The 14,428-nt window shown below is 38.9% G+C and overlaps 1 protein-coding gene across 3 annotated transcripts in view; it reads left to right on the forward strand.

Moving 5' to 3' along the window:
* Positions 1-14,428, forward strand: part of MAP3K5 (mitogen-activated protein kinase kinase kinase 5) — a 207,798-nt gene that overhangs the window by 122,339 nt on the left and 71,031 nt on the right. For all 3 annotated transcript variants that reach the window (XM_047102683.1, XM_047102684.1, XM_047102685.1), the window contains exons 11-12: positions 5,992-6,099; positions 13,257-13,306. In XM_047102683.1, the coding sequence (XP_046958639.1) occupies positions 5,992-6,099; positions 13,257-13,306 (158 nt within the window). The remainder of the gene's footprint in view (positions 1-5,991; positions 6,100-13,256; positions 13,307-14,428) is intronic.

A 14,428-nucleotide genomic window follows, 5' to 3' on the forward strand; every position in this document is an offset into this window, starting at 1 on the left:
TCAGCTGATGCTCTGATGATAGCAAACGTGGGGAAAGAAGACAGCACAGAACTGAAGTATCTAATTGACTGTTGACTTGATTGAATAGAAAATCAGCTATGAAAAGAAACCACTCATTAGCTATTCTGAGCTAATTTAAATTAGTTTAATGTGAATTTGTCTGTGATGATATGAATATAAAAAAATAAAACTCGAAAATAGTAAGAGAGACATTAGGAGAATATAGGTATATACTTTGGTGAGAGAGGCTTTCTTAATTAAGCAAGAAAGGGACCTTTAAGCCCTAAAGGCAAATATTGACCAATTTGATTTCATTAAAAATTCTAACTTTTGTTCAGTGAAGAACACCATAAACATGGCAAATGCTAGACAGGGAGAAAATATTTAATATTAATGCAGCAAAATGATCAATTTGCCTAATTGCACAAAGGAAAAAAAAAACAACTCCTACTAATTGGTAAGCAAAAGAAAAAGAAAATGGGCAAATCACATGAAAAGATAATAACCTCACTGGCTAGTCAAAAATGCAAATTAAAATGAGACATTGTACCTGTGCCATTTTGCACATGTGCACATCTGTCTGTAGGATAAATTCCCAGAAGTGAAATTGATTGATATTGCCCCGTTGCCCTCCATAGGAATTGTATCAATTGACATTCTCACTGGCAACATTCGAGACTGACTATTTTCTGAAAGTCTCTCCTAAAAGGTGTGTTTATCATATTTGTACTTTTTTAAACTTACAGATGAAAAAATGGTATATTAGGATGGTTTTAATTAGTGTTTCTCTTATTATGTGTCAGGTTGTGCATATCATTAAGTTCGTGTTTAAAAAACTACTCAGTGATAGGGCACCTGGGTGGCTCAGTCAGTTAAGCATCCGATTTTGGCTCAGGTTATGGTCTTGTGGTTCGTGGGTTCGAACCCTGACATCGGGCTCTGTGCTGACAGCTCAGAGCCTGGAGCCTGCTTCAGATTCTGTGTCTCCCTCTCTCTCTGCCCCTCCCCTGCTTGCTCTCTGTCTCTCTCTCAAAAATAAATAAGCATTAAGTAAAAGACCACTCAGTGATTAAAATAATAATAATAATAATAATAATAATAATAATAATAATTTGCTGCCAACATTTAAAAATAAGGAGAGTTGGTTCTTTAGTGCCAGCTATGATGGAGTAAATAATATTGGTATTGCTATTGCTATAAATAACTATAAAAATCTGGACAAAATATGTAAAATACTGTTTGTAGACATTAAATAGCAGTCATCGCAGGGTTGTGATCCTTGAGCAGGGAGGTACTGGAGTTGAGTCCCACCTTCACCTGCTTTTTTTCTGTAAGGTGTTTTTCTGGCTGCAGCCCAAGGAGGTGGAGCCCTAGCAGGGAATAGCATTCTCCCTGGGCAGAGCAGGCAGGAAGGAGTGTTTGGGACTCTCAGCCAGATGGAGAGGGTGTTGGAGAAGGGGGAGCTTTGAAGAATGAATCCCAGGATTCTGTGTGGGTATTTCCCTTGAGTCCTAGGACAACCTCTAGATAGTGTGAACAGGGGGTAAGCACAGTGTAAGTAACCACAATTGCTGGTCCCAGTATTTGACTAAAATTGGATTTTAGATGAAACCTGTGTATTAAGTAAACCTTATCAAGGTAAATTCCCTTGCTATACAGAGGACCAGGACCAGAAGTGGTAGAGAGCATTCTTTTGAAGGTTGAGAGCTGAGCACATATCCCAGAGCTTAACCAATGCAGGGATAAGATGTTGGACTTTGGGTGATGAGACCTTGCTGAACACCCCAAGCATTTAGTGGTGACATAGAAAGCCCTTGCCCTAGGAGAAAAGGTGAAACTAAAACAGATCCACCCTAACAAAGCTGTAATAAAACTAAGCCTTGATAGGATCAAGATGAAGCACTGATAATTTGACTGCTAGCTAGGGAGCAGGGGTGGGGAAACTTCTGGGAGGATATGATCCAGAGCCTCTGCATTGTGTCATTCAGACACAATCAAAGATTACTAGACATTCTAAGAAGCAGAAAAAAGTGATGGATAACAAAGAGCTAAAACATCCAGTAGAGGCAGGCCCAGAAGTGATTCACATATTAAAGTGACCACATAAGACTTCAAATAACTATAATTACTATGTTAAAGAAGATAAAAAGAAAGACAAAATAAATGAAAAGGCAGTCAACTGAAAAATAAAGTTTATAAGAAAGTCAAGTGAAAATAAGGACAGTTCATACAAAAATCTAGATTTTTAGCTATTGAAAAGTGAAAGGAACTGACAATCTGTGACTGGCCTTCTCCACAAGCAACAACCTACTAAGTCAACTAGCTGGTGCCATGTTAGATGCTGGTTACAGTCCCATCCTTCCTGCTTCACTCCTCTGCCTTTCCCCCTGGGCCCACTCCCTGCAACCATTGGAGTTTGCTCCCCCTGTATCACCACATAGAAAAAATCATGTTTCTAGTACTTGTGGTGTCATATCAGTCACTAACTCATTATGTCTTTAGAGTAGCACTAAAGTTCACACTTTATGTGTTACTTAGTTCACACTTATGAAGGCCACTGTAGGTCTCGACTGGGGTGATAGCATTATCCTTCTTTTAGTGTGGATCTGACTAAAATCAAGATGATTTATATTAGAAGTATTTTATTTGATCGTTTCCATTTATTTCACCACCATATCTGTTCTCATTCCTCTAAGAAATAATAGTGACCCTGGGTAAAAGAAAACAGACAAAAGTTTCTTAGCAAAATGATTTGAATGGTCCCATCAGTTATGATTATTTGGGTTCAGTTCAGTTGATTCTTTTTTCTCACCTCTCTTCTATGTAGATTTTCTTTTCTTCCTACATTGAACAGTTAGGAAACCATCAACCCATCACCCCAGGCTAGGTGAGAGGAGAGGAGAATGCTGCTTTTGCGGACTCTTATAGGAGCTGAGACATGTACCTCTATTTAATATCTACTCTATATATAGGGTGCCTGGGTGACTCATTCGGTTGAGCATCCGACTTTGGCTCAGGTCATGATCTCACTGCTCATGGGTTCGAGTCCCACGTCAGGCTCTGTGCTGACAGCTCAGAGCCTGGAGCCTGCTTCAGATTCTATGTCTCCCTCTCTCTATGCCCCTCCCCTCCTTGTGCTCTGTATGTGTGTCTCTCTCTCTCAAAAATAAATAAACGTTAAAAATTTTTTTTAAAAATCTACTCTGTATAGCTTATAGGCCTTATACTGCTGTCATTCCCACTTCAGATGCAAGAAGTTAACAGTTAATTTTACTTTTTTAAAAATTTTGTTTAGCAGTTAATTTTAATGTTAACCAGTATAAAAGATCAGAAACTAAAAGGAAGCATGTTTATATTTCAAGTGAGTTGTGTCTAGCCAGTTTTGTCTAATTGCCTTTTTCCTTCTCCCTTCTCAGTCTTTCTATTACCTCTGTAATGTGTGCCATAAATTCCTCCCGTTTTGTCATTTCAAGGGTAGAACACTTCAAAGGTCTCAACAAATGTTAGATGATGATAATTATAACCAATGTTTTTCCCTATCTTGACATGGGAAAACATAGGTCGGATTTTATCTGTTAGAAATATTTGAGACACAATAAAGACATAATTTGAGAACAGAGGAGATAACCTGGTGTTGTGTTTTTCTATTGTTAAATTCTGTGCCCACATAATTAGAGAAAAAGGTATATTCTCATTTGTATAGTGACTTGGAAGCTATTTTGGAAGACCCACCTTTTATTCCCTATTATTCATTTTCATTTCACAAACATTGGGATACTCAGATTTGAAAGCACTAATTCTGCCAAGTTTAGATTGAAAATTTATTTCCATTATTAATCAGTACCACTTCACTCTCTGTTGATTGGAATTTGGACCTTGATTTACCTGGTATGTTCCTAAATCAGAATATGTTCCCTGGTGGGCTCTTACTGTGCTTTATTTGTAATCTGTTCTATCTTATTTTCATAACTAGAGCCTGACCAAGAATTAAGCCCTTGCAGTTTTTTTATACTTAAGAGTAAAGAAAATTTTGTCTTCCTAATCTACTTTCTGTAGTTCTCTGTATTCTAATTTAAATAAATTTGCTGTTGTGATAAATATAGCATAAAATCAGGAGTGCCTGGGTGGCTCAGTCAGTTAAGTGTCTGACTTCGGCTCAGGTCATCATCTTGAGGTTCATGGGTTCGAGCCCCACGTTGCGCTCTGTGCTGACAGCTCAGAGCCTGGAGCCTGCTGCAGATCCTGTGTCTCCCTCTCTCTCTGCCCCTCCCCTGCTCATGCTCTGTCTCTCTCTGTCTCTCAAAAAATGAATAAAATGTTAAAAAAAATTTTAGAAAAACAAAGATAGCATAAAATCAGTACTAAGTTTGCAGTGCCTGGCCAAGAGTCAGGTTGCTAATCCATGTGCCTTCTTGCTCAGATTGCACACTAGATCACAGTGTAGTGTAAGTCCATAATCCCTTGCTGATAGAATCTTCTGAAGGGTTTTTGGGTTTTTCCTCCACTTTTATTTGGTCAACTTATTTGATAGAAGATTCTTTCTAAAAGCCACTTTCCTTGAGTTTTAAGCAGTGGGGTAGAAAGAACTATACTAGTTTCTCTGATAGTTTAGTATTGGCTTTCTTTTCCTTTTAAAATATTCCTACTTAGGGCGCCTGGGTGGCTCAGTCGGTTAAGCGGCCGACTTCGGCTCAGGTCATGATCTCGTGGTCTGTGAGATCGAGCCCCGCGTTGGGCTCTGTGCTGACAGCTCAGAGCCTGGAGACTGTTTCAGATTCTGTGTCTCCCTCTCTCTGACCCTCCCCCATTCATGCTCTGTCTCTCTCTGTCTCAAAAATAAATAAACCTTAAAAAAAAATTTTTTTTAAATGTTCCTACTTAAGACTGCATGGGAAATTTGAGCTAAGTAGGTGCTTTTAAGCGTCTGTACAAACAGATAATAGTTGAAGTACCTTTAAAATTAGTGCATGTGTGGCATTTTGATGTTATCTGTACCTAATACCAGATATTAGTAATAATATGCTACATCCTTTGAGAGAGATTCTCAACTCACTTATTACATATCCCTCATACATCTCCAAAACAGGAGTCGGTTTTATTTCTCTCTCTCACAAGGCTAAATATATCATTAGTGAAGATCCCAGTTTTATCTTAAAGCAGTGCAAAAACATTTTTATTATTTCATACAGCTATGTCCTTTCCTTTGCCTTATATATAAAACTCAATAATAACCAGAATCATTTCTCACTCTATTTACATGGGTATGAAAAACATGCTACCACATCTTGATGGTAAGGTGTGGCAGGAGAAAACCTAAAATAGTATGTGGCGCTCTATATGTAGAATCTTTTCTATGTACAGAATTATTTACCACATTTCTGCCCTTTTTTGGACATATTTATATTTATAGAAATAGATTATGCATGTATTGCAAGATAAAAGAAAAGACTTTAAAAATATATCATTAGAGGGGCACCTGGGTGGCTCAGTCACTTAAGTGTCTGACTCTTGGTTTCAGCTCAGGTTGTGATCTCACAACTCATGAGTTTGAGCCCCATGTCGGGCTCTGCGCTGACAGTACGGAGCCTGCTTGGGATTCTCTGTCTCCCTCTCTCTCTGCCCCTCCCCCTGCTTGCACACACACTCTCCCTCTATCTCAGTAATAAATAAATAACATAAAAAATTTTTAAAAATACATCATTAGAGTAGATTCCCTGGGAATAGTGAAACCAATATATGGACTTTAAAAATTTATTTCCAGTTTCTTTAGCAAAAAAAAGTGATGCATCATGGGAACTTACAATAATACCATAAAATGCTCAAAGGACTCATAAGGAAGGCAACAATTAAGAATTAAAATGGTTTTACTGCAGCAGTGGACCCAGAGCCGCATCTGATAACCTCCCACATCAGTGCAGTGTTGTTATAACAGCTCTAAGTGATTTAAATCTGAAGTCACTAATATTTGTTTCTTTGCCTTATGTTTTCAAGGTGTTAATATTAGAACCAACTAAAATCTATCAGCCTTCATATTTGTCTATCAACAATGAAGTTGAGGAAAAGACAATATCTATTTGGCATGTGCTTCCTGATGACAAGGTAAATTGTGTAATTATTAACACACAAGCATTAAAGGACTTTACTCCCTTCTAGCATTTATATATTCCAGCAAATACCTGTATTAGTTAAGAAGAAATAGCTTACCATGTATTTATCTTGGCATAAATACTTATATCCTATAATATAAAATTTGTTAAACATGGATTATGAATTTCACTCACTTAATAAAATAACTGAACCTATTTGCATTTTTATTTTAGATGGCGTAACCATCTAAAATAAGCCTGAAATTAGAGGATTATTTTGTTTTGTAAACTCATGCTATAAATTAAATTATATTTCAGAGAACTGATCTTAATATATATGACTTACAAGATGCCTATCCTTTTTTGAAATTATATTTATTTATTTTTTTTAAGTTTATTTTTGTGTGAGAGAGACAGCACAAGCAGGGGAATGGCAGAAAGCAAGGGTGACACAGAATCTGAAGCAGGCTCCAGTCTCTGAGCGGTCAGCACAGAGCCCGACGCGAGGCTCCAACCCATGAACCGCAAGATCATGACCTGAGCTGAAGGCGGACACTTAGCTGACTGAGCCATCCAGGCGCCCCTAAGTTATATTTATTTATTTTGACAGAGAGAGAGCAAGTGAGCATGAGCAGGGGAGGGACAGAGAGGCAGAGGGAGAGAGAGAATCCCGAGCTTCCCCACCGTCAGCATGGAGCCCAATGCACAGCTCAAATCCATGAACCATTAGCTCATAACCTGAGCTGAAATCAAGAGTTGGGTACTCAACTAAGCCACCCAGGCGCCCCAAAAGATGTGTATCATAATTCTAGGGAGCCTATCATAATAATGCCACTCTAGTCCTACCCGAGTATGATTATAGTTAGCATTCCATGACACTGTTGGGTTATCTAAGCAGCTGCTCAATTTCACATTAGTCACTGGCTCCATGTGCTGACACAATATGAGCAGGACTGTGTTGCCTTGGCTTTCAGAAGGGTCTGAAATGCTCTCATTTCCACTCCTCACAGTCATTTGGATAACCCTTTCCACTTCTGTATTTTATTAGTTTTAATATGTGTACAAATCCCACTATTTTTTAAAAATAAAAAAATTTCAAGACTCGATTCCAGTGCATAGGATAAACCGCAGAAATGAGAGAAGACGTGTGGCAAAGTAGTTTTGTGAGGTTTTTGGTAATTGTTTTCCAAAATACCCTTATAATTTTCCTTACCAATCATCCATGCACTCAACACATATTTACAGAGCACTTACTCTGTGACAGGCACTACCAGGCACTGTGTTAGGCAGTAGGGAAACAGATGTGTACAAAATAAGCGAAATTTCTGCCTTTCTACTCAGGCAGTAAATAAATAAATATAGAAGTGTATTCAATGATGAATGTGATACAGCACAAAAGGGGGAATTAGGACGTACAGTTAGAGAAATGGGCTTGCAATTTTTAGAAATGCCAATTTCAATGTTTTTAAATGTCTTTGAGTCAACAGTCCTGGGTTTAAGTCCTATCTCTGCCCTTGGCAACATGGCTTCTGCATGTTGCAGTATCTTTATCTTTAGAATGGGATAGTAGTAATATCCATCTCAAAAGGTTATTGTTAAAATTAAATGAAATAGTATAGGTAGGGTATATTGCACAGAGCCTGACATGTAATGTGTTGTTTTCACAACAATAGAATTTATGGCAAAACACATATGAACTAATCCCTAACCTATCCCTTAGAACTTAACCTGGCTTAGCTCTTTAGATGAAATAGCAGCAATCATTTGGGAGGTTGTCGGCATCATATTAGGGCACCGTGATATTGAGATTTATAGTAAGAAATAAATATTTGGTCTTCATCTCTTTCTGGCACAGATTGCCTAAAACCCTTAGAATTTCCTAAGTGCTGAAAGCCATCTCTGTTTTTTTGTTTTGTTTTTTGTTATGTTAATAAGGTGACTTTTGGATCCACCTAAGGATGAGACCTGGATGCCAAGAGCACCAACTATAGGATTAGAGGGTTAGAACTTCCAGTCCCACCCCCTGACCTCTGGGGAGGGGAAAGGGGAGAGGCTGAATCCATTTCCAATGGCCAGTGGATTTAATCAGTCATCCCTATGTCATGAAGCCCCCGTAAAAAACCCAAAAAGGGCGGGGTTCAAAGAGCTTCCAGGTGGGTGAACATGTGGAGATTTGGGCAGAATGGCGCCCCTGGAGGGGTCATGGAAGCTCTTAGCTCTTTCTCCATACTTTGCCCCATGTAACTCTTCCACCTGGCTATTTCCTGAGTCCTATCCTTTTATAATAAACCAGTAATCTAATAAGTAAAATGTTTTCCTGAGATCTGTGAGCCACTCTAACAAATTAATCAAACACAAGGAGTGGGGGGGGGTCCTTGGAACCCCAATTGATAGCTGGCATGATGACGTAACTCCAGGTGGAGTTGTTTAGAGACAGAATTGAGAATAACTAATAATAACTAATAATAATAACCATGTATATATGTTGTTAACGTTGTTTTAAAGTACACAGTGTGTCATTCACATTATTTTAAAGTATATGCCTATGTGTTCTCACAAGCAGACTTAATCCTGCAGTTGAAACTACAAAATCTAAAGAGAGGTTAGGAGACATGAACATTATTATCTGGGAGAGGAGATTTTCAAAGGCTCGATTGGAAAGAGCAAGGTTATCCAAGGACACTTGGAAACAGAATGGGGCTAAAGGAATTAGCAATTAGCAGGGCCAGGAGAATGAGTAGACAGCCAGAAGACAGAAAAAGAACAGAAAGTAAGCCAGAGATTTTTGGAAAATGAGTACTATTTCTAGCTAGTTGTCTGGAAGTTCTTTGTTGAGTACAGTTAGCCTTGTATTGACTCTCTTATGTTTTGTGACATTTGTAGAGATTTTTGCATTATGCTAAGAAGTCAATATATGAGGATGTAAAAGAGTGCGTTAGGAAGAGTTATGGATTTAGGCGGCTGTGAGTTATCCAGTTTCTACTTTTACCATCCTTTGATCAAGAATAATGACATTTGCATTGTCCCCACTGCGCTAAAAATTCTCCGTGTTCAAAAATTTAAGCTTTTTAAAATAAGTTTCTGTTTGAATGTATGTCGATTTCTTTGCAAACCCTAGCTCTATCCATAATGTGTTCATTACCACTGTTATTTCCCTATTATTTAAAATAGAAGTATGGGTCAGGGGCATTAAGGAATCTACTCCTGAAATCATTGTTGCACTGTATGCTAACTAACTTGCATGTAAATTTAAAAAATAAATTAAAACAATTAAAAACAAATAAAATAGAAGTGACGCCACTGGAATGAGGATACGCAATACAATAACTCAGTATTATATAAGTTTCAAGCAACTGTAATAACTATAATTAAATAACAGATAAACAACAGGGGTATAGGTCTGATGTTAAACAAGAAACGGATTCTTTTTGTCACAGAATGTTTTAAATTTTTTTCTAAGGGTAGAATAGAGAGTGTTGCTTTTCATTTATCATGTTTCCTTACTCCCCTCAGTATTTTCTTTCTAACATGCAGAGTGAACAGTTACATGAGCTGGTAAACACTTTGTACTTCAACTGTCAAAACGTTAAGATCATTATACCAATTCTTAAGAGTTCAGGGACTCTTAGAGGGTTACTCTCTGTCAAGAACCAAATAAATTGAGATCCTAATCTTTTAACAGTTCTCTCTTTGTTCAATGGATGGTTGCTGCTTAAAGTCAAGTTAGTACTTGAAGAAAGTCTGGATGTGTACAGGAAAGAAAAGCTTAGACTGAGGAGGAAAGTTATTTCTGAGATATATTAAACAGTTGTCATTTAGAATCCTTTCCTTTTTTGTTTTTTTAATTAAAATTTTTCTTAATGTTTATTTATGTTTGAGAGAGAGACAGAGAGAGGGACAGAATGGGAGTGGGGGAGAGGAGAGAGAGAGGGTGACACAGAATCCAAAGCAGGCTCCAGGCTCTGAGCTGTCCACCCAGAGCCCAACGTGGGGCTCAAGCTCACAAACTGTGAGATCGTGACCTCAGCCAAAGTTGGACACCCAACCAACTGAGCCACCCAGGGGCCCCCTAGAATCCTTTCCTTTTTTGAAGTCTAAGCATTCCTGGCCTATCAGGTGGTTTCTCAGAAGAAGATATCAGGCATCAGGGTCCCAGTGGAATATGAAGTGCTGACCTTCCTCCAGCTCCGGCCATGGCCACTCGGAGAAGACCCGGGAAATTTATGATTCTATAGAATTTTTTTTCGAGAGAGAGCATGAGCAGGGGGAGGGGCACAAGGAGAGGGAGAGAGAATCCCAAGCAGGCTCCACGCTCATCATGGAGCCCGATTCAGGGCTTTATCCCAGGACGCTGAAATCATGACCCAAACTGAAATCAAGAGTCAGACACTCAACCAACTGAGCCACCTAGGCAGATTCTAGATTTCTATGATATAATAGTCTCATCCATCAAGGATGCTTTTAGCTATAAAGCTCCCAACTAACAGTGGCTTGAGTAATAAGGAAACGTTATCTTGCATAACAAGAATTCTGGGAGGTAGGAGGTCATTCTGGGGGTAATTTCAGTGGCTTAATGGTGTCAGAATTCTGAATCGGCTTCTCTATATGCTCTCGGTTTTTCTTTCCTGGTCTCAAATAGCAGTTCCAAGCATCAATTCACACTGACAGCATGCAAAGGAAAAGGGTCAGACCCTCTCCTTTGTACCAAAAATTACATCATGTATTCATGCCTAGACCAGTCATGAACAAGGAGAATGGACTTACCTCACCAATTTAGACCAATCAGTTTCCCCATCCCTAAACATTGCCACCTGAACTTGAACAAAATTTAGTTTTTGTTAGCAAAGAAGGAAAAGCGTGTCCGTTGTCTAAGGAACCAACAGTGTCTGCCAATGTGTAACTCCTGCCGCCGTAGCTCAAAATTAATTCCCAGTCCCTACTCTTGTCCTAGCTGGGGCATAGGATCTGAAGCAAACCAGTTCCACAATATGGTACTTGTGCTGTTTAAATTAGATTGAGTGTGGTTTAGGGCTTGTGGAGGCTAATTATTCCAGCCCTGCCTCTGGCTGTCTTTTTCCCTAGATTCCCAGACAGGTCCCAGGAACCTGTTAAATCCACCGGTTGTCTTTGTGACTCACCAGCGCCTCCATGTGGTGAGTCCCAGTAGTGAGGGAGCTGGGGAGGTAGGCCTCCTCATTCTAGATCACTCCATCTCAGACCCTGGACTTTTTACACTGCTAACAGGGAGCATTCACTGGCAGCACTTGGAAACTTTCAGGAATCTAACATTATGGAAATGCTGTTCTCCTTTCCTGTAAAACCCACCCTATCAATCTGGGAAATCCCTCCTTGGCTGTTCCCAGCACAGGGCTGATAGAAGATAGGTTTTACCTGTGCTGTCCTATGGGTGTTCATCAGTTGCCCTGTTTAATTGCAAGTTTGCCTACTGCTGTATTAGTTTTGCACTCAACCCCCACCTCCTGATCTTGGACGTGGCCTTGGAAAGCAGCTCAGTTGCAGGATCTGAGGATAAGGCTGCATTGTATGCAAGTAGTGTGCAGGTAACAGCTGCAGTTCCTGGGTCACATATATTTAGAAGGTCACCTGAGGCCAACAGGATTTAGAAGCAACTTTCCAAATTACCAGCTGAAGCTGCAGGCTGCTATTTTAATTTAACTCCCTCTGTACTCTGGTTAAGAGAGCCGCATTCCATGAGCACCTTCCTATGGTCTCTTCCTTCCCTGGGCTTCATGCACAACATTTGCTCTGTGTTAATTCAGGTCACCTACCCGTGACCCGACTGGTGTGCATCGAAACTAGTTTTTTCAGTAAATCTCCTTTGGGCTTGGGAGGATCTATTTTTATTTTAAGTTGCATGGTTGTAGCAAAGCACTAGGTGCTGTGGTTATAAATTGTGGCTTTTTGATTTGCTTCAGCCAAAAGGAGAGTTCTGGTCCACCTCAGAACCACAAGCTTCCTTACTCATTTCACTAGCCCAGCCAAGACCGCAAGTTCCGGGCAGTATTTTAAGTGGGTGGGTAAGAGCTTCTTTTCCTGGTTGTTTCACATTTACAGAATTGAATTGCCATCTGAATTGACTGTTGCATAGCACTTGCTAAACTTGGACATGTGTATCAACTATTTTATTTCTATTAAAATATTTATGTTGTCAATTTCATATTGTTATCAGATGTATTTTTGCAGGGAATGTGATCCATCATGTAATTTATTTAAAGACGTGAATTTAATACTCATCAGACTTAGCTTTAGTAATAAACTCAAAAAATAAATTTCCACAACTTTTTTTCACCTTGGCCCCAAATCACCCATGTTTATCATATGACAATCAAAATTTTTATGGGCAAACTTTATTAGTATATTGAATTTTGCAAAATTAGATAACACACTGTAGCTAAGATGTATAGTATATACATGTGTGTACATATATACTTGCTATAGGGGTGCCCGGGTGGCTCAGTCAGTTAAGCGTCCAACTTTGGCTCAGGTCATGATCTCACGGTTCGTGGGTTTGAGCCCCACATCAGGCTCTGTGCTGGTAGCTCAGAGCCTGAAGCCTGCTTCAGTTTCTGTGTCTCCCTTTCTCTCTGCCCCTCCCTCACTCGTGCCCTATCTCTCATAAATGAATAAACATTAAAAAACTTAAGAGAAAAGGGCTAACCTCATTTTCTGAAGAAATAGAACCACCATTTCAGTTAGAAAATGTAACTAAAGATCATTCATAAATAATCATCTTTAAAACCTTGCAGAACCTGACTCAAATTAATGTTTTTATTTCTCAGAAAAGAAATATTACTCAGCTGTAATTGAATTACCTTGATCACTGGGTTTTTTATTTAAAAAATTAAGGCACAGCAGTTATTAGGTTAATCTGCTAAAAATCAAGTTTTAGAATTTAATGAGACTAATTCTCCTAGATTCTCTTGGAAGCTATTTTATTGAAGCACAAAAATTATTAAAGAGAGTAAACATCACCCTTGTGGCTTGAAAATGAATTACAATTTCCATCCAGATAATTTGTTCATGAAGAATTATGTACTAGGAAAAATTACTGTGTATATTATTTTAAAATAATGAAACCAAATTATTATGTTATTTTCATTATGATGACTCAACACATCTTGTTCTTGTTGTTCTTCCCCTGTGTTCTAGAAAGGTATACATGAGTGGAATTTTAGTGCTTCTTCTGTCAGGGGAGTGAGGTAAGTTTCCTTGGTACATGTTTTTTTCTTTTCTTTTTTTACTTAGAAGACAATAGAACTTTTAGTCAGGATTTAAAAATGCAAAGAACTGGGGCGCCTGGGTGGCTCAGTCGCTTAAGCGTCTGACTTCAGCTCAGGTCACGATCTAACGGACCGTGGGTTCGAGCCCCGCGTGGGGCTCTGGGCTGACAGCTCAGAGCCTGGAGCCTGCTTCCGATTCTGTGTCTCCCTCTCTCTCTGCCCCTCCCCCATTCATGCTCTGTCTCTCTCTGTCTCAAAAATAAAAATAAAAGGTTAAAAAAATTTTTTTTTTAAAAATAAAAAAAATGCAAAGAACTTCAAGAATCCTCTATTGATGAAAATGCTCAACCGTTTCTATCTCTATTATAAAAAGATTTGCAACCAAAACTTTCACTGTTAGTTGAACTGACTCTGCTTGTCACCTGCTCCAAATATGGAGAATGAGGGATAAACGTGGACTGTGGACCAGGATCAAGGTGTAGATAAAAGTGAGCTATTTGGGTCCTCTCTAGCTGGTTGAGCTGTTGGTGTATGTGATAGGATGGTTTTCCTGTCTTTTTGGTGTTTCAGGAATTAATCTCCTGTTAGGTGGAGCCAAAAAACTACGTGCCATCTATCTGCATATCCCGTAGTTAACATTAATGTGACTGTTAAAGAGACTATAGGGATTTTATTTGTAAAAAACTTTTCCTGAGGTCGCTGTTAATGAGGTGTTCTGAAATTCTAGTGGCTCACTTCAGTGGTTCAGTTCTGACATTGCCATCGTAATGCCAGTGGTTCAGGAAATACCAGTTCCTGGGATATAGAAATGAGATTTTTTTTTAGAAGCAAGAACCACTGGTTAAACATTTAAACACTTGTTATGTAGAAGCTCAATCTAAAAACCAGCTCTTGGAAATTTCAAGCCAAATTAGTTGTGTTTACTATTTATTTCCACATAATAGAAATGAGAAGAAGCAGATTTCTGCAGGCCAGTTATGCAATACCCTGTTGCTTGTGGCATAATAATAATTGGTTTTGATGGAGCGTGAACTGCTAGAGCCGTCTGAGTCACTGATAATTGGAGTTTGCCTGGTAAAACCACCTGTTACCTCATGAAGG

This window comes from Lynx rufus, unplaced genomic scaffold (genome assembly GCF_022079265.1).
Source record: "Lynx rufus isolate CCGP_SWC_20201006 ecotype Redwood Valley unplaced genomic scaffold, mLynRuf1.p SCAF_6, whole genome shotgun sequence".
Classification (NCBI taxonomy): Eukaryota; Metazoa; Chordata; class Mammalia; order Carnivora; family Felidae; genus Lynx; species Lynx rufus.